The sequence below is a fragment of the Corylus avellana genome, chromosome 11, assembly GCF_965113065.1.
Source record: "Corylus avellana chromosome 11, dhCorAvel1.hap1.2, whole genome shotgun sequence".
Taxonomy (NCBI): domain Eukaryota; kingdom Viridiplantae; phylum Streptophyta; class Magnoliopsida; order Fagales; family Betulaceae; genus Corylus; species Corylus avellana.
The window spans coordinates 19,381,410-19,407,219 of record NC_142500.1 but is presented as its reverse complement, the minus strand read 5'-3'; the positions used below and the strand labels follow the sequence as shown (position 1 = coordinate 19,407,219).

Below are 25,810 nucleotides of genomic sequence, written 5' to 3'. Positions count from 1 at the left end.
AGTTTAATACGTTTTCACTATGAAAAGTTGTTAGATGGGCTGAGTTTGGCTCCTCAGTTAAGTAAGAAAGTGACCATAATTTTGTATTTGCTTTTAGATTTTTGTAGTTGTCAACATCAAACATGAATTGAAAGCAACCATGGGGTAATTAAATCCCAATTGATTTCATGATTTATAGCAAAAGTATACGCACGGATCTGAATCAAGTGATACTATAGGATTATCATATGTAACACTTTCAAACTATTAAGCATATGACATATCACATATGCATAAGTTTTGCAGGAGAAGAAGGACAAAGTTTTCTGGGTAAATTTTTTCTAACTCAATCTATTAAATTGACGTATGTTGTGTGATTGGTTAACCAAAGTTGAAGGAAAACTTTGAAAAGTAGAGAAAATGAGGATGGTCTCATAATCCTTTTGATTTCTTGCCGTTTCTGACAGTTATTCTGCCTTAAAAATGTTAAAATCACAATCAAAGATTGTAAAGACAGATATCAATTTAATAGACTGAAAAAATTTCTTCCGACCAAAGTTGAAGGAAAACTTTGAAAAGAAGAGAAAATGATGAGGCTGGTCTCATAATCTTCTTGATTTCTTTGTTCTTCAGCCTTGAATATGTTAAAATCATCACCATCCACAAAAAAGTAGCAGTCGTTTTTCCATGAAACCTAAATTCAAACTTGCACAACCATTAACCCACATGAAAATTATGAAATATGCACAAATTTATGTCACTTACAACATGGCCGAGATCTCACGGAATATAAAGTACTATCGTTTTACTTGTATGACTAATTTTTTTTTTTAAGGCAAACAATGGAAAGGGAGATATTACAAGGGTAAATCTTTCCTACTTTTGACCAAAATAGAAGAAAAAAATCAGAGATGATTCCAAAAACTCTCTAAAAAGCAGCCCATTTTGCAAGCTGATGTGCTCAATGATTAGCACTCTTGAACGAGTTGGAGTTGCTGTTGGATATCTTCAATGACGGGGGCGCAGATCCAATCAGAGAAGAGCCCGGATTTGTTGATGGAGAGATTGAAATGGCACCGGGATTTGGTCTCATTGTTACATCAAAATTTGCCTTTAAAAAGCCCGACGGAGGGGGGAGGGTGAGGGGGGGGTCCCCTGGGCTCCTAAATAACAGACCAATTTTGCAGTTAAGTTAAAAGATTTGAGCTTTACACGGGCATGGCTACTTAACAGACACGTTGCCAAAAGAAAGCTTAACGAACTTATCCTGAGTTTCTGATTGATCGATGCTGACACAATTGGAATCATATATGTTTTAGAACATAAAGCAATTCAATTTACCATCAGAGAAGATCACGGAAGATACTTATGATGTAAATTGTAAAGTAAAGGGGTTTGTTTTCTTTGATTTATTTTTACGCATAGCTTTTCTTTTCTTTTCTTTTCTTTTTTTAATTAATTTATTTATTTTTCCTATTATAAGAAAAGGGTCGACCTTTTTCCCAAGTCCTGTCATTCCAATAGGGGGGCATATTCTCCCTATGCCTTGTTAATATCCCCCTTGCAAAGATTCCCCTACCCATCTAGTTTGAGATCATTTGAATAATGGTCACTATCAGGTTTCCATTTTATTAAAATAAATAAATAAATAAGCAATCGAATTACTTAAGGTGCACTCAAGAAAGAAAGAAAAAAATAATAAGGGTACAATTGGCTAATCGAATTACACGTAATTCAGGTACCCCACAAAGAGAACATGTGTAAAGCTTACTTGTCGCAAGTAGCTTGAGCTGCGGATTTCACTTGTCCGAGACCGTAAACTTCGGCTTTGATTTTTGAAATATATGAAAAAAGGACTACAAATTTGCCGTCAAAAGCTTCACAAGTTGAAAAGGGTGCACGTGGGATTGGGTTTTTTAAGCATGATATGGGTCTTGATCATGGGCTTACAAGTAAGCTCAAACCAACCCACCAGCCCATGGGCCAAATAAGCCTTATAATGGGTCATTTAACTTCGGTATGGATTTCTCTCTCTCTCTCTCTCTCTCTTTTTTTTTTTTTTTTGATAATAGCATCTCATGCTCATGACGATTGTGTTGTTAATGATGATTATTTTGTATGAATTTCATTTATGTCATGATATATTAATATAACCACAGCTTACTTTCTAGCTTGAACCCAACCCGACTTGTTGATTAGCCCAAATCCAAAGTGCAAGGGCAAGAAAAATTGTAGGGGCTGTGAAAATGGCCCCTGACCGAAAAAATACTCCCAAACCCAACCAATTTGTTCAAGCAATTTATCGCATTTATGTTACACCAGCTAACATAGTGTATTTTACGTGACTTACGCTTGTTTTTTTTTTTTTAAGTGTCGGACGTGAAAAGCCACTCAAAACATACCACATCAGCCATTTTAATATATGTGACAAATAGATGTAAAGAGCAGTATTACTCAAAAACAAAAGGAAGACTATTTAAAATATGTCACGTCAACTGGTGTGAAATGTTTATGATAACTAAGTATGGAGTGTAACAATTACTCTCAAACTAATACTACCTCATTTGTCACAGAAATTGTTTAAAATATTAAATTATTTGTTTTTATTATTTATGATATATAACAATAATGTTATCAATCGTATATAGCCTAATCATACGTGCTAGGGTGTTTGTGTGAATGTAGGGTGAAACATCCTTGTTAAATGTCCTCACAGAGGCTCCCCTTGTATCCATTCTGGCAACTTATGCCCATCCCCCATGTTTCTTTTACAAGCTAATACACCAAAGCCATTCTGCATTCCTTGATGGTGATGCATATGGTCCCTGATATCTTTTCTTTCTTCTCTCTCAGCCAGTCTGGATATATTTTATTCGTTTAATCACTATAAGAAAATATGCATGCCGCATCAGTAGATTATCAGTCAGAGCATAAGCAACTTTACCTCTTCTCAAGACTGACAACCAGGAGAAGTGTTTGTAATCATCAGACGTATCCAATAGGAGATGTGTCTTCCTGGATTTAATCTTTTGCGACTCGAACAACTAATCCAGTTGATGTCTGGACTGTTTTGAGGTGACCTGAGCCAATCAGATCACGGAGATGGAATCTCATGTCGAGTGGAGAGAACCGGAGACGCTTTTTCTCCATAGAGGCCAACATCATCTCTTTGTATCTCTTGCGGTTTAGAAGAGAAAGAACTTCCTTTCTTCCCTGTAAGGAATAAACGTAAACAGATCATATCCTGTTGTTGGAATGATGACTCACAACTTCAAACTTTTGATATGGTTTGGCTAAGAAACTCGGATCCACTTCATATAGCCCATTACCAAAATAGTAAGTAAATAAATAAACAAAGCATTTATATACCTGAGAGAGACCCTTGAGTACTGAACCAACATTTGGAATTATGAACCAGTACATGTTCGGATCAATAAGCTGGCGTGTCTAAGATTAGACAGCAGTGTTAGTAAGAAGGCAGACTGGTGACCATCAGACCTGCTCGAAAAGAAACCAAAATAGGGAAAAAAAGAAACACTAAAAGAACAAGACAACAAGGAGACCATGAGGCTTCCTATGAAGACAAAGTACTAGGAGTGGGAATACAGCTCCAGCCATTAGCCATAAACTCCTTCAATATTGTACCTACTACCAAAGACTCGATCAAAGAAGGGATGGGATATATAGACATAGCCATCTCTCACTCACCCCACAGCTCAAACAAGCTAAGATAATATCTCCCCAACCCACCCACCCCAATCTGGTCCATATCAATGCCTCTCAGGGGAAAAAAAAAGAAAGTGTTCATCTCTCAACATGCACACGCAGAGTCTTTTCTGGTAACAAGACAGGACTTTTGTTTGTTCTGACCATTTTATCAACATGTTTGTAACTTACCATGTTGATACACCATGCATAACATCTCAAAAACTTTACTCTTCCTAGTCACAATTTCAGTTCAAGTACCAAGTCCGGCAACATTTACATACCCGTTCACAGCAAAATAGGCACAAAATACAACTGTAATTCAAAAGGAGCAACATTGCAATATATTATTACAAATCCAAGTTTACTTACAAGAAGGCCAGCATTGATTAAAAGGGAGATGTGTCCATCCATAACCTTTCCCCCAAGTGATAAGAGTGTATGCTGCAGAAAAGGCATCATTGTTTTGAGTTGTGTTGTATCTGATAGTTTAAATAGTTCTAAAAAATAGCATTAAAGTTTATGTTTGACTAATCTTAGCAAGGTTTCTGGTAGGAGGAAAATATAAAGCAGGTTAAAAAATAACTAAGAAATAAAAGTGGATTGATATTTGAAACACTTACAAGCTCTTGATGTCCTATACTAGGTTCCAGCTTGGAGTCAATAACATGTGTTCTAAACCACTTAAACACTTCAAGATCACCCTGCTTCTTTTCTTCCAATCTTTTCACAACACGTTCTATCTAGACACAAGAAACTTGTCAATAGATTGTCAATCCATTAAAAGAGTTGCATTGCATTGTCGTATGGCTGGTACACAACAAACCAAGCACACCATAGTCACAAAAATAACAATGTCCAGAACTTCACCACCACACACACACCCAGGATATGTGCAGAATAACCTCCATTTCAATTTTTCATATTAAATTACAGTATTGGATGTGCTTCCAAGAAAAATCTGACCCTCTACCATCTATACTGTGAAATTACACAAATGCAACCAACCTGGTTTAGATAGTCATCCAAAAACATTATAGCATGATCATCTTGTCCAGTATTTAATTTGAAAATGCGCACTATTTTATCTCTTCTTAATGACTGCACCAAAAAAAAACACACACCGCAGACTATATCAGTCATTTAAAAAAAAAAAAAAATCAAAAAGAATTAAACCACCATGGAGTGAAAACACAACAAACATCAACAGTCAAGGAAATTCAAAACTAAATAAGTAATTCCGCATGTGTGAAAACCAATTTGAAAAATCAAATAATGTTTAATTAGATGCACAGCATGTGATGTGTTTATCTCTTCGTTCTGATTTTTTCTTTCTTTTATTGTTCCTTTTTCTTCTTCATTTTTCTTTATTTATTTAAAATTAAAATTTGAAAATACAGAGCCCAAAAACAAAGGAATTACATGGTATACTCAAAAAAAAAAAAAAAAAAAAAAATTCCAATCGTTATACATGGTATGCATATGATTTTTTATTTTTTTGCTTCACATATAGACAAAAAAAACTTTGTTTAGCACCTGAAGAGAAAAATGCACTTAACAGATTAGATACATTTTCTACATATTCATACTACTATGTCTAAGAGGGAAGAAAGATCATAAATGAATAAAAATCCAAATGAATCAGAATTGCTAGAGACTGGTACTAAATATTGGAGTCAAGAGAATTATTTAAAAGTTAAGGTTAAAAACCAGACCTCTAACTCCCTATCCACTTGTGTTCTGTCCTCTACACTGCTGTACAATTGTGACCTTAAAATAAAGGGCTGAACTGAGACCTGAAAACATGCATTAATTTATAATAATTTAAGGATGTTAATGGAAATAAATAAATATTACCATATACAATATTAAGTATTAAAAATTCCACATAGTATGGATGTTCAATAACCAGAGCCACTTGATATTCAGTGACCTGACTTGCTTGTGAACAGCTCCATTCAGCCATTAAGAAGCTTGCTTAGACTTGTTCACTAATTAAGCAAACCAAATTCAAACTTAAGTCACAAGCTCAATCCATCAGCTTAACAAGATAAGCTTGACAAACACATGCCCCACTCAACCAGGCTTGTAGAGTTGAGGTTGGCATGATGCAATGTAAAGTTACAACCATTTGAAAAACTGATACAAGCATATTGAAAAAGTAACAAACAATTTTAAGCGAGTGATAATGAAAAGCAGCATAGCTCTTACAACTCCAGAGTATGTCATGTTAGCATAAGATTCGGTAGTTGCATAAGCCTGGACTAGGGTAACAACCCTAGCTGAGTTAGGCTCTTGAAAAACCTAGAGGTCAGTCAAACAAAAGGGAATCGAAGCTGCAATAGGGTACTTGAGTTGTAAGTATGCTCGACCTTGGCTTGAGCTTAATCAAAATCAGAAGAAGCTGAGATTCAACAGCCCAATGCTTAGCCATGCTAAGCATACGTGCACCCCACAGAAACACATTGCTAATAAGATAACTTAAGCGGAGACATTATTGTATCTGTGAGAGTGTGCACGTGCACGTGCACATGCATGTGCGTGTATGTGACATATAAATAACGGATACTAGGAAGAAACTAGTTATCATTACGCACATACACCACTTGATAACATTTAGTAGGACTCGCCTTTTTCAAGGCCACCATTGGATCATGATTTGTGCCCCAACTCATCATATATCTAGATACCAATCAGTTGGCAATAGTTTAACTACTAAAAAAATCACATATCTTAATTGTTAAATCACCACTTATCCCAAAAGCTTAACTTAATAGGAAATGATGTACTTAATCATTTAAATTAATATTCTAAAACTTATCAAAAAATTAATATTCTAATACTCCTTCACGTGTGAGTTCAAACTTCTCCTAATCAAGTAAGCCCCAACACATAAAATAACTGAAAATGGTAAACTGTGAAGTCAGGATTCAAACTTATGACATTTGCTCTGGTAACATATCTAACATTAATCTAAAACTTTTGGGGTGTTGTAACACAAGAAATATTACATCTACCAAGTACAACAGGCATGAAAATCGGGTGGATAATCAACTCTTCCAGTTGCAAAATAATTATAGTTCAAGATCACTAAACTAAACTAAACTATGAATTTCAAGCTAGAAAGAGTCACTAATTACTAATCCCACGATATTAGAAGTTTTAAAATTAATTTCCAAATTCAACGATTTCGAAATGTGTGAGACCAAACCTGAAACATAAAAAAAGTGATGAACCCTAACCTTCTCAATGCGTGGGAATTGAGCTCGCATTATGCGAAGCGCCACCAGTGTGTCGCTAAAGGTAAGGCTTTCCTCTGCATTAATCGCTCAAGGAAAATTAAAATAATCCAAATATTAAGCTTTAAAAAAAAAAAAACAACAGAGTATTTACCTAGTGATAGAGTTTGATCGAGATCGATACTTTGTGTTTGGGATTCGGAATCCTCTTGGTCTCGCTGGCGTTTCTTTCCTTTGGATGAAGGTTCTGGGATCTTCTCCATCTTCTTCTCCGCGCGAGACTCTAACCAGAAGAATTGGTAGCAATTCGAATATCTTATAGCCTACATTTTTAAATTAATTCTTAATGTTTTAAAATCATTACTTTTTTGCATTTCTTTATATTTTAATGTTTACGATAATTTTTTCTTCGGATATACTTATAGCTTATATTTTATATAATTTTTACTAACAATTAAGAAAAAAAAATCAAAAGAAAATATTAACAAAAGTTTTTCTCCAAATTTATTCCTTCAATCTAGTTTATTAAATCATGATAGGGATTTACCATATGCTTAGTTTATAAATTATTTTCCTTAAAGCTCTTCTTTAAAATTAACTTATTTTCAAGAAACGATTAACAAATGAAAAAATTGGATGTATCTTACTCAAAATCCGTTCTCACGAGAATCAAACACAAGGAGTGTGTTTTTTTTTTTTTTTTTTTTGTTCTAATTACAAGCAATGGTTTAAGCCACACATAAAAGGTAACAAAACAAATGGAAGAATCAATTGAACCTAAAGATTGTTGATACAATTGATCGCCGAATGAGACTTTAGCCCATACTACTTGCAATAGAGATGAAGGTAAGAAAATGAGCTTGTCGGGGGAGCCAATGGAAGACCACTCTAATATTTAAGTCAGATAGATTTTTACTAATTTGATTCGGAGGCGATTCATAATTTATTTGTAAACCCTAACATCTTTTCTTCGACTAGCCACCTCTACTTTTCTTCTTAATGAAGATCTTCCATTATGCAAATTAATCACAAATAGAATGAATATAAGGTGGGTGACCCTTTTTTTCTCACTCTACAAATATAAATAAGGCAACACCAAAATCTACAAAAGTTATAACTACAACCACCTTTGAGGCCAACTTTAACTCTAAAGGGTTGGCAGTGGTTAGAAATCTCATAATGCCGCATACAGTTGAACTAGACACCAATTAAGGAAGTCGGTAATTCATTCTAAATAAGGAATTATTTGTGAAATTATATTTGGAATTGGTTTTTATTTCTTAATGTGATAAATAATTAAGGTACATATAAATACAGAGCCTCCCCCTTAAACCCTTTTCCCATCTTCAATTATAAAGGAAAAAAAAAAAAAAACACACATACTAAGCCTGTGTATTCCATCCTATAAGGCATTATTAGACATATGTTGGAAGACATCTCTTTTCTGTTGCTGAGGTTCTATGATTTGCTCGAACAGATATATGGTCGGCGGTAATTCTAAATATTTTTTTCGCTTTGTGTGCTAATAGGAAGGAGACTGGAAGCCAGTGGTGTTTCATGTTATTCCAACTCCCTGAGGCTCTCACTTGTAAGCCAGATCTTCTTTTGGATAATGAGCACTCTATCATCCTCCTCTTGCTCGGAGTCTTGGTCTGCATCAGCTGTAGCCAGTGTCTCCCAGTGTAACATTTGGAGATACTTCTTTATGAACTCCACAACTGAAGGTTTGTCACGGACAATGATGAAACCTTTAGGCCTAAGTATCCGGTCCATCTCAATCAATAGGTCCTCAGCACTGCAGCCTTTCCTTTCAATATCAGAGAAGACAGTCCAAGCATGAAGTAGATCATAAGTTCGTGGGTAGGTTGAGAAGGCTTCACACCTGCAGTTGCAACCAAACAAGGCATATCAGTAATAAGTACAATACAAGAAGGCATGAAATTTGTCATCATGTCTAGCATGGCCATATCCTCTGCAATGTCTAGTCCCAGTTCGATCAAGGCGACTTTCTGAAAGTCTCGGTCAAAGCTCGTTCGGCCAAATTATTGCATATTACGACAAACCGAGATGTTCAATAGATCCAAGCTTGTTCGACCGTATTACAAGGTTTCTCATTCGAACAAGATTTTAACTCGTTTGAACACATTTTGGCAGAGTCAGTTTATTTAGCTTTCTAGCAAGGTTTGGACTTTTTTTTTTTTTTTTCTATATAAATAAATGAAGAAGGCTTTCACTGCAGTTTATGTATATTTTTCATCAATTTTCAATAAGAAATACTCAAAGGTTGTGTGCTATCTTATTTTGCCTCAATTCCTTGGTTTAATTCTTGGTTTTGGGAAGAATTGCAAGTTTTGTGTGGTGTTAATTCTGAGACCTTACTACTAAGCTCTCTAAAATTATAATAAGAGTACATTAATTTTTCCCATAAAATTGAATAGAAGTCTAAATGCTGTCTTTTAGACACTGAAGACCACCAAGAAAATAACGATTCATAATCTTAAACGGTTATAATTTAATTTTTTTTTTAGTAGTTTCCAAAGCAAATGGAGAGTATTAAAGACCGAAAGTATGTTATCATTTTGCAAATAAACCTAGTCTTCTGTTTCTTGGTTAAATCAAAACTTCTCAAAAAAACTGCTAAAACATACCAGTTGTGAACTGTACCAATCAAGCCTCTGTCATAAACTATCTTAAGAGTGTTAGGTCCATCTTCTGGCACCACATTCATAACCCAGACATCCTTGTTCTTCAGAGCAGCTGCAAATGAACCCATGTTTGCCTTCATGTCCATCAAGTTCCTCAGGGTGTCGGACTTGATCTTCGAGCCCAAAAGATTCCAGTAATTTTCAACTCTTTGTTGCCAGACTTCCTGTACCACATCAATTTAAAAATAAACCAGGTTCTTGCATGTGTGTTTGTCTTTACATAAAACAGATAGAGATTGTGCAAAAAATTACCGTGTCCTTTTCAAACGTTTCATCGGAATAGCCAAAATCAGCTAGACGGGGTGTTGGAGTCGTTAATCGAGCAGGCCAAGGGGCCAAACCACTTCCTCTTGCTCTCTGGATTTCTGATCAGACAACAAAAGATTTTGTTAGTGCTTTTTCAACTTCCAATGATAATTTCATAACATTATGGAAAACTGTAATGCAGTACAACAAAATAAGGCAATTTTTTCTACAAGCAAATGAAGCTTGGAGTATTACAGGTTCCAATATATGCAAGGGCCTTCCTTAAACCTTGGAAGAGCTGTAGCTTACTAAATTCAGCAATTAAGCATCAGCAGAAAATAAATCAATCAAATTTGTACTTGAACTCTAAACTGGTACATGAGATTCTAGTGCTAGTGCATATTATAGATCAGTGTATTACAACTACTGGCATGCTGACATATGCTAAGATGCACACAACATTGTCTTTATGACTTTATCCCAAGTGGATCTTCCTTCCCTTGCCTTAACGGCTGCTACTGCACAAACAAATATGGTGACCATATAATAATTCCCTCTTGAAAGTTCTCTAAACAGATGGAGGATGTATTTGATGAAATGTTATCAATTCCGATACGGGATAAACTACGACCAAACAGACTTCTTATAGTCTTTAGTTTCAATTATTTGGACCGATTCCCAGATTAAGTGGCTTACTTCAACAAAGTATTAGGACCAATCAGACTTTTTTCAGAGCCAACCCCCTCCAGCCAACAGATCTCAAAAAGGTGCTAACAAGGAAAGGAATGCAGAAAGAAATCAATATATCAGAAAGTAGATGAAGACATTCATGGCCATCCTAATTCTGAAGACTACATCTTGAGTCATAATGCAAGTTTTCCCTCGTACCCAAGAACCATAAAACATGAAAATAAGATAAAATCAAGCATGACAGCATATGCATTAAGATTTCACATTTTCAGATATATGTGCAAACCAGTATAATATCTAAAACCAGAGACATTAGGAATCAGAAACACCTATACATCCCCCAAATACGTTGAAGAATTCCTGAAACAAACATAAATAACAACAAAAGTTATAATAGCTTTTCTCATTTGATTTTTGTGTTTTAGGAAATAACTTTGACTGTCTATTTTGATTAGGCATCATTGTTCAAATTTATTTTGGCTGCTACCAAAAAAAAACTGAGGGGCATGAATGGTCTTAGATCAGTGCTTAACAGTGCTCTGACTTTTCATTTTTAGTAGTCCTGCAAATGAAAAATCAGAGAGATTATTTCATAGATAACAAATAGGGGAAACAGTACTAACGATCAGAGTAAGGTGTGATGCAAGCTTTCATATGCACATCCCACACAGCATCTGGATCATCATCGGATCTGCAGAGGGGAGGATGAGTACCAGATTTTCTTCCCAAGTAACAATCATTAGTCAGGGGCTTCACCCAAATTACAGTTTGGTTCATTTTAGCAGCTATTTTCCAACACATGCGTTCCACAAGGGCACTCATCTCTCCCCATATTCTCAGGTCCTCTTCATCCTGTGCATAGGCTTCAGGAGAAGAGTAAGCAAAATAGCCTCCTGGTCTGAGTAACCTATCCAGCTCAAGGAGAAGGATGCCATCCCTTTGAAGCCAATCAATCCGGCAGCGGGAGCAATGCGCAAATTCAAAAGATCTACTCGGGTAAGGGAGTCTCTTTGTCCCTAAAACCCCAAGATATGCAGGAATTCCCCTCTCTAAGGCAAACTGGATTTGGTTTTGATGAACATCATTCGGTGCCAATGACATTGCAATAATGTCAGAGGAAAGCAGGTATCCTCCAAAACTGGCAACTCCACAACCAACATCAAGGACTGTTCGGATCCTCCCCTCATTGTTTAATTTGTTTTTTGGAAACTTGAGCATCTGCCAGTTTAAACCATTGAAAAGAGTCATATTTTACATGATTGATATTTTTCCCCCTACTGTGGAAGACAAATTAACTTACATTAGCAATTAATGCAATGTACTTATCAGCTCCATAATGGAAGTGAGTTCCTCCTCCAGGAAAGGCAATCTTTTCACCTTTGACAACCATCCAGTTCTGGTCAGACTTCTCAGTTGCAAGGTGAGTATGAGGTATATTTGCTTTCCATACCTCATCTCTGCTTTTTGGCCATCTGACTGGTATCTGTTTCCACAAAGAACAACAGAAACTAGTAATGCATTTTTACCTCTATCTGGATGCCAAACAATATGAAGTCCTCAACGTCGGAATATTAATTTAAATGATGAAGTTTACAATTTTCTATCAACTTAAACTTAACATGATATCAAAGCAAAGATTTTGGGTTCAAAATTATCTCCTCATTTACCTCTTATTTCAGTTAAGTTTCCTATCAGCTTAAGCTTCTAATACAAGCAGTGATTTAACACTCAATTCCATTTAACCAAAAAGACTTGAATAAGACTTCTCACCTTGTACCCTGGTGGGGGAGGAATCAGACAATTATAGCGTCTCTCCGGCACCGGGCAGTGTCTCTCATAGTGTTCCATCAGGGCTAGATCCAGCTTCAACCTTGTCTGGTATATGAGATTCCTGTCTAAGCAAGGAATCAACTCCGAAAGCCGACCATCACAAACCTTCAACATGAGATTTATAAGTTCAATTTACACAAGAACATACTAAGAATCTGTAATTATAAGCTCAGCTATGTATAAACTCACTGGAATGCTCTTTAGCACAACACCAGCTTCGCCAGCATCCTCATCCCCACCCCAATAAGAAGAACCAATTTTTTTTAAGGAATTTGTGCCATACGCTAAAGCAGATGAACCATCTTTCCGAGAATAAATGTAAAGAAAACCGCAGAAGATGACTAAAACTACTACTGCAATGACCAACGGATTCTTTTGGTTCCCATGAGATCTTCCCCTCATCATCTTCACAGCGACGAAACAACCACCCGTCTATTGTGACCTCAACATGCAGAAGCTAAAGATCCAAACTTTACAATCCGATTGACTGATTATTAAAAACCCAATACAAAATTTTGCCCACCAAGCCTCAGAACGATTCCATTGCATCAATTAAACCCCAGAAGGGCATATAAAGTTGCATGAAAACTGACTTTCAAGAACATAAACTATCAAGAACTTATCAAGAAACTGAGTTTATTATACATAGCATGAATGTCTGATTGATATAGATACAATGCCGCATAAACAAAGCAGAATAGTGAGAGCGAAGGAAGGGGGTAAGAAGGGAAGAGTTATCCTAAAATGGGATTCAAATGAAAAGCACCGACAAGTGCCAGCTATTAAATTGTCAAGACAGAAAAAAGCAGCTACGAAAGAGATTGATGAAAACCCAGCTCAAAAGGCATTACGTCATGGATTATACCTTGGACAGTGAATCAAAAGCTCAATCATCCTTTATTTTATTATTATTTTTTTTATAAAAAAAAAAAAAGATTAAAAAAGTGTCGGCAATATTTCAGTTATTCTTGCAGTTCAGTTAATTCTGGTTGTTGTTAACTCTGTAAATCAAAAGCATTATGTGTTGATGATGAGATCGAAAACAGTTTATGAAACTGTGTATCGAGAAGTATGGCTCGTAAGGCACGTCAATATTCGGTTATATGTGACTGTGAGTGCCACTGTGCCATACTGCCATTGCTATCCGCTGCCTAAAACTTAAAGAAATTTACAATATGGGATTTTGATTTATCTTTTAGTAATTGTTGTAGTGTTTATAGCAATTCAAGCAGAAAATTGTTGGATTTAGAATCCCTTTCAATAAAGTCTTTGTTCTGCCTCATAAATTTTTTAAAGTTACATCTATGCTTTTTAGTATTTTAAAAAATAAAATATAAATCAGAAATTCAAAAGAAGTTTTTTAAAAAAGGAAATAAAATAATAATTATAAAAATAAAAAAAATAAATAAATAAATAAAAACTTGTTGAATACCCGTGACGAGATTATTAGTAACATCCTATTTGGGATTGCGTTAGAGAATTTAAAAAGTACTTTTAATACCTAAAAATTTGTGTCAAATAAAAAGCTGAAATGTTTGAGAATTATAGTTTTTAAGTAAAAAAAAACATTTTTTGGCAAAAACTTAAAAATAAAGTGCGTTTTGGCCACTTTTTGAACCCTTAAAATAGCTTTCAATTTTTTTTATCAAACGAGTACTTTTTTCTTTAAACAAATTTTTAAGCCCATCAAACGCACACTCAAACAAACCTTTAGTAAGTTTAAACCCACAAAAACAAGGTGGTTAGGGGTCATTGTTTTTCTTTTATTCTTTTTAATTTATTGATTGGGGTATTTTGGTAACTTTAGTTTTCTTCATTATGATTTAACAAAAAATCTTAACGTAACTAAAATGCAACATTACAAAATTTTAAAGCTTGAAGGATCTTGAAAAAGGTTTTGTAGTTTAACAGAATAATTAAAGTTTTCCTAATTGTACATTTGTCAAATACTTAACTACGTTTCTAAAAATCACGTTTTCATTACGAGAGCATTAATCAAACCGCTAATATGGTAGAACCCAAAATTTGAAAAGACCCCACTAACCTCCAAAACAAGAGAGGAACTCCCACCAACCAAATATCAGTAAATTATAATGGAATTTTGTTTTATATATATATATATATGATCACTTGCAGTAACATAAGATCAGCTAAAACAACGGCAACTCAGAGCAACTTGGTGGGTTTCTTACTTGTATTGGCGTTAGCCATGAGCCTTTCGTCTCAGGAAGCAATTAACGTTAATCCTGAACGCGTAGGCAGTAACACACGATTTGTGCACATTAATGTCAACGACATGAGCGGCGGACATTCACTGCAAGTCGAAAGACGATGATCTGGTGGGCATGCACAATCTTGTGGTCGGCGGCAAATTCTCTTGGAATTTCCAACCAAACTTCTGGGGGACAACGCTTTACTGGTGCTACATGCGCGCCGACAATGTTCATGCAGCATTCAACGTGTTTTGGGATGATACCAATGGCTGGCTTTCAACTAGATGTAACCGGAGCGGTTGCATTTGGATTGCAAAAGATGATGGAATTTACTTTCGAAACCCATCGGAAGACCATTATAAAATTGAGCTTATTCACAAATGGGAACAAGCATATTAAGGTCCGTTTGGGATTCCGATTTTAATAAATAAAATTGTGTTTTTTAAATTATTATTTCTTTAAGTCGTAAAGGTGTTTGGTAAAACATGTTAAAAAGTAATTTTTTTATCAAGTATTTATTATGTGAAATCGTGATTTTGGTTTAAATTCGCATTTTTTTTTCAAATAAGCATCCCTAACTTGCTTATAGCAATTGTATATTTTTTTCTATTTGAAATTAAGTGTTTTTTAAATCGCAATATCAAACGCCTTACGTTTTGCAATATCTTTTAAAAACGCAGATTATTCTTACGAAATCGTAATCTCAAACACACTCTAAATGCTGAAACTCATCAATATTTATTATCAAATAATATGATGGAATTGCTTTAACACTCATGTCACCGATTGATGTGGGTTTAATTAGCACTTATTTATAGCTCATCGGGATGTTAAAACGGGAGCAAAAAGAGTTGTATCTGGCTCAGTAATTTGGAAACTTATTTGATGAGTTTCTACTTAGCTCACTAATCAAATGTAAAAACAAAATATTTTTTTAATCTCTAACATTCCCCCTCATCTTAGGAAATAATATTTAAATGAAATAGAGAAAATGAATAGCTAAAATAGAGAGCTGTATATAGGTGATTTAGAAAAATCAGTGGCTAACATAAATAAATGTGATTTTTTAGCTACATGGAGCGCAAAATTGTTGAGCCGAATGTAAGTGCAATAAATGAACAAAAAAAAATTTTTTTTAGCTAAATTTGCAAATTTGCTTAGCAATTAGCATCCAGTCAGTAAGTAATTATATCTTATAATTAGTTTATTAGGAGTGGTTGTATCAATCATAAAGAGCTTTTACACAAATTGGATTGAAAATATTAAGCCAGTATAGTAATACTTCTATCTTATTTTTTGAATTAAAAAACTAACAAATCCATTAAAAAAAAGTAAGTAAAAAATCACGTTTTTATTTTATCACTATTTCATTATATATGCCAACGTGAGATTTCTGATTTTATCACTATTTTCACATATGAGCCAAGATGTATGCTCTTGTATGTGCCAACGCAAAAGCCCAGGCCCATCATACTGACAACTTGATGGACACAATTTGAGCCAGAGCTCGGGCTTTACTACCAAACTGCCTTAACGATTCTTGGCCCATGGGCTCAAGCCCCCTTCTAGCTGCATTTGTCTGTCATTCAAGTATTATCTCTACTTGAATAAAAAATAAAAAATAATAATAAAAAAAAGGGGTAAAATCTCTACTTATCAAATTACCAATGGACAAGGATCCTCGAATTAAATTGTCATTCAAATTTGGATATTTAAATTTTAAATCAAATCGTAAAAAATTGACAGTTTGAAATTGCAATTTTTTAAATTGAGATTTAAAAAAGAAAAAACTATCCGTTTTCAAATCGTAAGTAATGAGTTTTTTTTTTTTTTTTAAAAACACAATTTTTAAAGGATAAACTGCAATTTTAAATGTCAAACTGCGCTTAACTGAATTTTTAAAAACCACGCTTTCAAATCACATTTTTTGAAATCACAAACTCAAACGCTTAGTATGTGGGAAGACTAACTCACAAACACTCTGTTTATATATACGTTAAGAGTATAATGCACGATCTTCATTATAAAAATTATAAAAAATTAAAAATTAAAAATTAAAAATTAAAAATTAAAAAAAAAAGAAGGAAAAAATTTGTTATTAATCAAGTTATTATTAGGCTTAGTTGGTATTTAGAGCTTAAGAAGCCATAAAATCTGATTTACCATCTTATCCATGGTATTAGATTTAGGCAGATGTTGTGTCACGGTTTCTTTTGTGTACATGCTTCAGTCTGCAGTCCTTTGTTTGGTCTTGCATCTTTGTCCTTCTTTACGCCCATCTCTTTCTCACACCACTCCACCTAAAACAAATAAAATAAATGAATAAATAATTGTTATAAGGTTAATAATTTTTAGATTATATTTTTTATTTGTTGTTTTGTGACGTAAAGATGAAAATATTTCTGAGTGTTTACGTTATAAATTGTTTATTAATGTTTTTGTTTTGAAAAGAAAAAATAAAAGAGAGAAGGAAAAAGTATTATCAAAATAAATTTGTCCTACTAATGATTATTCAAGCATATATAATTCAAACCATTTAAAATTGAAGCCGCCCAACAAATAGCGGAAGCACATGCGGCGTGAAAGGCTGTGAAATTTATTAAAAATTGGGGTAATCTATTTGAGATAGTTTATGCTTTGTAGAAAGAAAAACACTATTCCATATATGCAGTTTTTTTTTTTTTTTTTTTTTTAACTAAATTGGTGAATTGCATTCATAATAAATTGTATGTGGGGTGGAAAAACTCCAACAAACAATCATCAAGATAGAGCTAATTGCTCAATCAAAATAATATCACTAATACAATAAGAAGAGGTACCCCTCCAAATTCTATCACTGACATCAGTAGTTGCTGCTTTCGCCATCTGATGGGCCGCCTCATTTGCTTCGCGAGGAACATAGATGCAATTCCACCTTGGTATAGTGAGCAGTAAATGCCTTGTATCTTTGATTAGATGCCCAAAACGACTCCATGTGCCCGTAATTGAATTGATGGCATCCACAATTTGTTTCGCATCACCTTCCAAAACTAAATTTTGTACTCCCATTTCCTGGCATAATACTCCCATTTCCCGGCATAAACAAACTGCATGATATGCGGCATATGCTTCCCCCATTGTTGGATCCAGTTTACCCATCCTTGTTTTGCACATGGTAGCGATCACGTTCCCTCTATCATCTCTTATGACAACTCCGATCCCCACCCTTTCATTTAATTTATTTATGGCAACGTCCCAATTCGCCTTTCTTCAACCTTGGGTAGGAGCCAACCAAACCTTCACACGAGCAGAACCATTGTTTTCAGCTGGGTCTCTTTGCTGTAACCGAACTTAGGTTAGTGTTTCCTCCTCTGTTTTTTGGATTATAATATTAGGATTAATGAAACTTCCTTCATGAACCCATTTGTTTTTACGGCGCCAAATCTGACGCGATAAACAGACAAACAGATGATTGAAGATAATAAACAGACATACGCAGTTAATTGAAGATGCAAAGATGATACTAAAAGGCTTCCAATTATGGTATGTGAAGCTCACAAAAAAAAAAAAAACATGACAACTCGTCATCTCACGAAGAGAGCAATTCAACCATCTTACAAAATGGGCTATCCTTATCCGTGATATTGTAATAATTGAACGGAATGCTTTATCATGATTTTAATGAAAGCTTAAAATTTTACCTAAAAAAATAAAAAAATACAATCCAGCAAGTGAACATTTTGAGCTTCCTCTCTTATAGTTGGTCTAAAAAATTCACAAAAATATAAATTATGTTGTGCAAAATTTAACAAAATCATCTCAATAATCATAAGAGACATTCACCTCATCCTCAACCATGTCATTTTGTAGACAACATTTAACATTTGTGGCAATGTCAATTCTCTCTCACACAAAATCAATCTCACGAAACACAAAATCAATCTCACGAAATGGGTTGGCCCCCAATTTGTCGCAATGTCTTTTAACATTGTCTTTATGTTTTCTAGATTGTTGACATAAGTTCGGATATATATATATATATTCTAGATGTATTAATAAAAAAAAAAATTAAAAAATAACTCAAATATAAACTACTCTTAAAACTTAAAAACAATTCTCACCTATATATATATATATATATATATATCATATTATTAGAATACTTTTTTTTTATTATATATAAAAAAAAAAAACTCTTATACCAATTCACGTTTTCTCTCGTTATCAAAGACTCATGTTTTTATTTTATTTTTTCATATTTCTCGAGGAAAAAAATAAAAAATAAAAAAATGAAAGAGAAGAAAGGGCAAAAAGGGTAAGTTCTGATTGTGCCTTGGTTGTCTCTTCATTACAGTTGACATTTCAAGCACTCCCTTCAAACCCACGTCTCTCTCTCTCTCTCTCTCTCTCTCCCTGCGCTCCTTTGATATTGTCATAGTGATACATTCCCTTTCCATCATTTGCAAATTCCCTGAAGGAACCCACAGTCCCATCACACAGACAAAACCCAGAAAGAAAAACGATGTCGTTTAACCAGCAACAGCCAGAGGAGGACGACGAAGAGGCCCTGGAACAGACCCTCCTTGTGGTCCGCGAGGTCGCCGTATACAAAATCCCTCCCCGCCCCACCTCCGGCGGGTACAAGTGCGGCGAGTGGCTCCAGTCCGATAAGATCTGGTCCGGCAGGCTACGGGTCGTATCATGCAAAACCCGGTGCGAGATCCGGCTCGAGGACCCGGCCTCCGGGGACCTCTTCGCCGCCTGTTTCGTGCAGCCGGGCCAGCCCCGCGAGAGCGCCGTGGAGACCGTATTGGACTCGTCGCGCTACTTCGTGCTCCGGATCGAGGACGGCCGGGGCAAGCACGCCTTCGTGGGGCTCGGCTTCGCGGAGCGCAACGAGGCGTTCGACTTCAATGTCGCGCTCTCCGACCATGAGAAGTACGTGAGGAGGGAGCACGAGAAGAGGGAGGGTGGCGGTGGTGGTGGGGAGGCCGATGATAGAGATAACCAAATTGATATTCATCCCGCTGTGAATCATAGATTGAAGGTATGAACCTAATGTTTTTCTGGGAAATGATTTCTGAGTTTTTGGTTTTTTTGGTGGAATTGCGACATTGAGTGTAGCGGGTGTTGTTTGTTTCTGCGGAAGTTCGTGTCTTGGGAGTAGGAGAATGTCTGATTTAGTACAATGGGTGTTGTGTTCTTTGTGAAGTTGCATGTGTTGGATTAGTGCAATGTGTGATTTGGTGTAATGGGTGTTGTGCATTTGTTGAAAAAAATGCAAATTTTGGACAGAAGAATGCGTTATTACTTATTTTTGGCATAATGAGTGTTGTGGGTTTTGTCTATTTTGCAGCATTGTATATTTTGGAGTAGGAGATCGTGTATGATTTAGTATTGCAGTGTTGTGGGTTTTGCAGAGAGTCTGGGTTAGAGTTTATTTTCATGTATGTTCTGTTATGGATTTGGGATGGTGACGAGTTTGAGGATACAATCTCCCCCCTCCAATCCTTGATGTCCTCGTCAGGGCCACACCTTTTTCTAGGACCAAAGAAAAACGTTAACCGTATGCTAGTCACTATCACTCAAAAAATGACTATATAATTTGAAACTTTTCTAAAGTCACTTATAAACAGGGCAAAACTACAACTTGAAGGGAGGGGGACAAAACTTAAAATAAAATAAAATTTGAGGGAGGGGAGGGGGGGGGGGGGGGGGTGTAAAAAATATATTTTTCAAAGAGGATACTCATAAAATATATATATATATAAAAGAGGATACTCATAAAATATATATATATATATATATAGGGGGTGGTTCGGCCCCTGCTTATAAAGCCTAGTATCTCCTTAATAAGAAACCAATGTGAAATTTTGTACCCACCCATGAGTGTATTTATAAACCACACATTCTATTTGAGCTATTTATCTTCCCAATATGGAATTGGGGTATTACATTACACTTGCTACATTTATAAGTACATGCCACATTTGTCTTCATAATTCTGAGAGTGGCCCTTTTTTTTCTACTTCATTTTGTGCCACTTTTATATGGGCTTAAATTGTGTCTTTGGCTCTCTCTCAAAAAAAAAAAATTGTGTCTTTGGCTCTCTTTTTGGAAGGAATTGACTTTATTCTGATTTATATTATAGGAAGGTGAAACGATCCGGATAAGTGTGAAGCCCAAATCATCTGGAGGAACTGGTATGCTCTCAGCTGCTGGTCTAGCAGGAGGGCTTTCTGGAACTGCAAAGCCTAAAGCTTTGAGCCTTGCCCCGCCACCCAGTGGGGCAGGAAAAATCAGGTCTCCGCTCCCTCCTCCTCCAAATGATCACGTGCCTGCTCGGATGACCTCTGCCAGCCACCATGGTGATGGTCTCAAGGGGCCTAAGGAAAATGTGAGGCATTCTAATGACCCTTTGTCAGACCTTTCTCCACTTGAGGTTTGCCTCTGATCCTTCAACGCTCATTCGCGTCCTTTTCTTGCACATGATTTGTTTCACATGTTATGATAATTTAAAACCCAGTATGCTTGTTATAACCATCCTGAGACGTAACATCTGGCTGTTTAATTTTGCCCTGATCTCTTTAATTGAAAAGAATCACTTGCTTTCTGTTCCCCAACACATAGGTAGGGATTCTTGGTTTGCAGAAAGAAGGCATGGTGGTCTTCTTATGGCTGACCATATTCATTCTCTGCTAGGGATTATGAAAAAATTACTAGAAGATTTGAGTAAGTGCCAAATTAGTTGAAGATTTCAGTAATAATATTACGATTTTACTCAAAAAAAAAAAATAGATATTACAATTTCAGTTCTTCTTATCCAGAAGCAACATAAAAATTATGGTTCACCCTTAGCAAGATTGGTGAAACCCTGCTGACCATATGAGATATTTTTCACATGGACTACCACATTGATTTCATGGTTATAGATCGTGAAGAAGTGCTTGTGATTTACTATGGTTCTCATGTGGATGGAGTTAGGAATGATACTTTGGAGCTCCTTCAGAACTTTTGGCAGTATTGACTGCTAGTAATAGTGCAGCAGGATTCTTCAGTTTTATACCTGTTGAACTTCATTGTGGCTTGGTGTTTGGATCATAGAATTTACATTTGAATCGCATATCATAATGGATGTTCTTTGCATTTCTGACTTGCATGCAATTCTTTACCTGTATAGGGCACATCTTATTTATGTTTTGATATTGATATCGATATCTTTGTGTTATTGGAACTTGACACTTGGTTAGAAATTATTAGTGAAGCCTGTGGAGAGAAATGGCACCCCGACATATTTTCTAATATCATGTTTTGTAAATGTAATCATGTCAAGTTACATGAGATGCTCAAGTAATTTTTCTTAGATGTTACAATTCTTTCAAGGATCATTATATGGTCAAATTCATGTGCTCTGTTAATATGGGAAGCATACACTAATTGAAATCTGTTGCTTACCTGCTTTTAAGTACTCAACTTGCTGTGCTACTATTCTGGTAGGAACCATATGGTGTAAAATGCAAGTTGGAAATCTCTAATCTATCAGAATTAGTTTCTTTTTACTTCAATGAACTTCTGTATATACTTGTTTGTTTTCATGTGGTAGATACCGTTCTTCCCTGACACAAAGCATTACATTTACCATCATATAAAGCCTTTGGCTAGTCTTGTTACGTGGGGTGGCTGAGTAGTATATCTTAGATATTATGATTCTCTGAGGAATTATTGATTTGTGGTTGTTATATGGTCACTGGTTTCCTTTGTTATCCAAGAAGGATATGCTTATAAACTCTGTTGCATACATATGTTTCAGTCCTAACCTTTCCATTCTGGTCACATGGGATTTAATCCTAAGGGATAGCTCGGTCGGCTAAGGACCACGTCTCATGAAGCGAGGTCGTTGGTTTGAATTTCTCATTTCCCCTCTCCTTGGGGCCAATTATATGTATATAAAAGTCATATCGGATCTGAATTTAAATCTATTATTTTCTACTCCAGTGAACTTATTATTGGAAATCATACTTATGTCCTTGCTTGCTTGGGTTCATGTGGTTGATGGACTTATTCTCTAACATAAACCATACTTTTCCTAATAATCCCCAACTTTACTAAAATTTACCCCTTTTTTAAAACTAATATTTTGTAAAAGCCCTAGTATACTGAACTTACTTGGTAATTTCGTGTCTATGTATATATGTGAACAATGTGTTCATAGCACATTGCTTGTTGGGATTTGCAGAGAAATCTTCCTTCAGCAACTGGATCAGGATCGGCGAAGACCACTGCTTCAGGATGGGCAGCTTTTTGATTGTGTGAGCATTTATTAATTGTGATTGAGATCTTTGTTTGATGTGTTCTTCAGAAGAAGTATTTAAAAAGGAAAAAAGAAAAAAATAACAAAGAGAACGAGAAAAGTAGAAAGCACAAGGTACCTAATTCTTCCATATCTGGAAAATAATATTTCCTGGAAATATATCTGTATGCCTCTTTTGTCCTGCTTGAGCTTGTAAGTTCTTAACTTTATATAATATAGAGATTTATTTTTCTTCTATATGGTTGGTTGATATGCACTATTGTAAACTGAAATGTGTGTATCTATGGACCATCTATTAACTGTAATTAGGGTTGATCCATAAATGCACAATTAAGGCTATGAATCAGGCACATTTCTTGACTAATTGAAAAATGACCAGATTGGGTAACCCTGGCAAAAACTGGAAATGAGAAGTAGCGGACGAACAGTTCGTTCAACTCAATCTATAAAATTTGCATTTTCATGTGTCTGTTTCTTAACATGTGAGAAGCACATGCCTTTTTAATAGCATGTGAGATTCTCTCGTTAATAGCTGTTTTTGGATTTGTGTAAATTGTATCCTTAACTGAACTAGCAATATTAAAAACTACATTTTTATCTCACAATGTTAACGTGATTATCTCAACCAACTTTTGGAATAGTAAAAAAAATATATAAAAAATTAAGGGATGGTCAGGATTGTCACATCGGTATTGTAAAATAAAAATGTAGGATATAACATACTCCAACTGAACTGTTTCTTGGTGATGGTAGAAAATTTGGGTCGGTGAAAGTTTGGAAATCTGAAGTATGAGTTTATGGTTTCTGTTGATGAATTGGTAGATAATTTTTTCTTCCTCAATGCTCTGAAGCACAAAAGTAGATTGACTCTCCCTTGTAATTTGTTGTGTTTTTGTTTGTTTCCCCCCTTTTTTTCCCGAAGTTGAATAGAATATATATATATATATATATATATACACACACACACATGGGCTTGAAAGATTATGCACGTGAAAGGAAGAAATATGACCAAAATGGGTTTACATGGGCTTGAAAGATTATGCACGTGAAAGGAAGAAATATGACCAAAATGGGTTTACTTGTTAGAAGTTTGCACAAAGATATGCAATCCAGTTAAAAAATTGAGTAGTGCTAGAAATTTCTCTTATGTCTCTCTTGTGTAACTGCAAGAATAATATGGCTTATAAATTTACCATCGAACTTGTGATTGATCATTATTGAATTTTGATTTTAACAGTCACTTCATTCTTGAAGTGATGCAAGAATGGCTTATAAAATTACTTTAAGAAACTAGTATAAAACACACTAAATTCCATAAACAAGTAGGAAAGTGAGAAAAAGGTGAAGTGCCTACACTGGATATTTCACACCAATCAATTAATCAAAAAAATATGCAACAACACTCACTTTATACACCAACTAGAATTTCCTCTATAACAAGAGGATACAATTCCAAAAGTGGCAAATCTCAAGATAACAAGACCAACGAAAAATAAATGTGAAATCATACATCCCTCCCGATGGCATGGTTGAAAGAACTAAAGAAACTTCTACATATTAAAATGGGAAAACTTTACAAAGGTTCCCTGAACTTTCACGTGTTTTAAAAAGATCCTCTCAATATTCAAAAACTCTCAATTATTGAACTTTTAATTTGATGTAATATATCCCCTCCATTAGGGTGGCATTAAAGAGACGTGAAAATGAATGAAATGATTTGTTTACTGTCACGCCCCCGATTAAGGAGAATAGGGGAACGCGAACTTAAAAGGGAAAACACAATAATTAAATAATATCATTACATTAATACTAAACCAAAGATAGGAAGTCAAAAGTTATATGGTACTAGTGTTTTAATATGAACATTTACAAGATCTTGTTTACATATGAGCTGGGAATAAAAAAAAAAACAAACATTTCAAGCCCTGTTAGGAGGCATAATCAAAAGCGACAACTATAGGGAGGTTATAGCCTCCCCATGCGTCAAATGTTCTCCTATATACACATAGCAAAAATTGTGCAGTCTACAAAAAACAAAAGTCTGCATAATAATGGCTTGATCTTTGCAACCTATTGGAATCCCAAGCTCTAAAACTTCTACGGCTCCGCAAAGCAGTAGGTTCATGTGTCCCAAGTATAAGGTCATATAATCGGGTCCGTACTCAAGAATAAGGACACCTACAGGAAGCCCCATTCTCAACACTATTATGTATAACGGCATCTAAAAATTTTCATCTGAAAAATTTAAAAGGGAAAAGGGGTGAGTTCGACAACTTAGTAAGTAACCACAACATTTAAATTTTGTGAGTTGTCAAACTCACCCCTTTTTTCATTTAAATTTTTCAGATGCTGTTATACATAATAGTGTTGAGAATGGGGCTTCTCGTAGGTGTCCTTATTCTTGAGGATCCGATTATATAGCCTTATGCTTGGGACACATGGACCTACTGTTTTGCGGAACCGTAGGAGTTTTAGAGCTTGAGATTCCAATGAGTTGTAAGGATCAAGCCATTGTTGTGCAGACTTTTGTTTTTTTGTAGACTACATAATTTTTTTTATGTGTATATAGGAGAACACTTACGCATGGGGAGACTTTTTTTTTATTCTCAACTCATATGTAAACAAGATCTTGTAAATGTTCATATTAAAACACTAGTTCTATATAACTTTTGACTTCTCAACTTTGGTTTAGTATTAATGTAATGATATTCCTTAATTATTGTGTTTTCCCTTTTAAATTCGCGTTCCCCTATTCTCCTTAATCGGGGGCGTGACAAGTAGACAAGTAGTATATATATATGTGTGTGTGTTTGCACGGACCCCATGTGTAAGCATATAAGGTCATATTCCAAATATATTGCATAGGTATATATAATCCAATTTCCCTTATTGCTGTACACGTGTACATATATA

The 25,810-nt window shown here is 35.2% G+C and overlaps 3 protein-coding genes across 6 annotated transcripts; 1 reads left to right on the top strand and 2 right to left on the bottom strand.

Moving 5' to 3' along the window:
• Positions 1 to 708: 708 nt before the first annotated feature.
• On the bottom strand, positions 709 to 7,196 carry LOC132166729 (Serine/Threonine-kinase). 4 transcript variants are annotated; one of them, XR_009438597.2, is made up of 9 exons: positions 7,078 to 7,196; positions 6,927 to 7,000; positions 5,400 to 5,480; positions 4,693 to 4,785; positions 4,308 to 4,427; positions 4,057 to 4,128; positions 3,349 to 3,426; positions 2,924 to 3,192; positions 709 to 1,142 (listed from the first exon to the last, which is right to left on the bottom strand). XR_009438597.2 is itself a non-coding variant. In XM_059577600.2 (8 exons), the coding sequence occupies exons 1-8, from the start codon at positions 7,184 to 7,186 to the stop codon at positions 3,001 to 3,003; spliced, it is 819 nt and encodes a 272-aa protein (XP_059433583.1). In that variant the 5' UTR covers positions 7,187 to 7,196; the 3' UTR covers positions 2,462 to 3,000. The 4 variants fall into 4 exon arrangements, 2 of the variants coding, with proteins under 2 accessions (XP_059433585.1, XP_059433583.1); XR_009438596.2 differs by lacking the exon at positions 709 to 1,142 and adding an exon at positions 2,458 to 2,837; XM_059577600.2 differs by lacking the exon at positions 709 to 1,142 and having other exon boundaries at positions 2,462 to 3,192.
• A 969-nt stretch (positions 7,197 to 8,165) lies between these two features.
• Positions 8,166 to 13,186, bottom strand: LOC132165578 (putative methyltransferase PMT8). Its single transcript, XM_059576205.2, has 7 exons — positions 12,584 to 13,186; positions 12,335 to 12,499; positions 11,865 to 12,047; positions 11,188 to 11,782; positions 9,881 to 9,993; positions 9,572 to 9,792; positions 8,166 to 8,805 (listed from the first exon to the last, which is right to left on the bottom strand). Exons 1-7 carry the CDS (start codon positions 12,797 to 12,799, stop codon positions 8,484 to 8,486), a joined length of 1,815 nt encoding a protein of 604 aa, XP_059432188.2. The 5' UTR covers positions 12,800 to 13,186; the 3' UTR covers positions 8,166 to 8,483.
• Positions 13,187 to 18,939: 5,753 nt separating this feature from the next.
• ABCI18 (non-intrinsic ABC protein 4) lies at positions 18,940 to 23,134 on the top strand. Its single transcript, XM_059576232.2, has 3 exons — positions 18,940 to 19,633; positions 20,738 to 21,028; positions 22,823 to 23,134. The coding sequence occupies exons 1-3, from the start codon at positions 19,109 to 19,111 to the stop codon at positions 22,889 to 22,891; spliced, it is 885 nt and encodes a 294-aa protein (XP_059432215.1). The 5' UTR covers positions 18,940 to 19,108; the 3' UTR covers positions 22,892 to 23,134.
• The last annotated feature ends 2,676 nt before the right edge of the window (positions 23,135 to 25,810 follow it).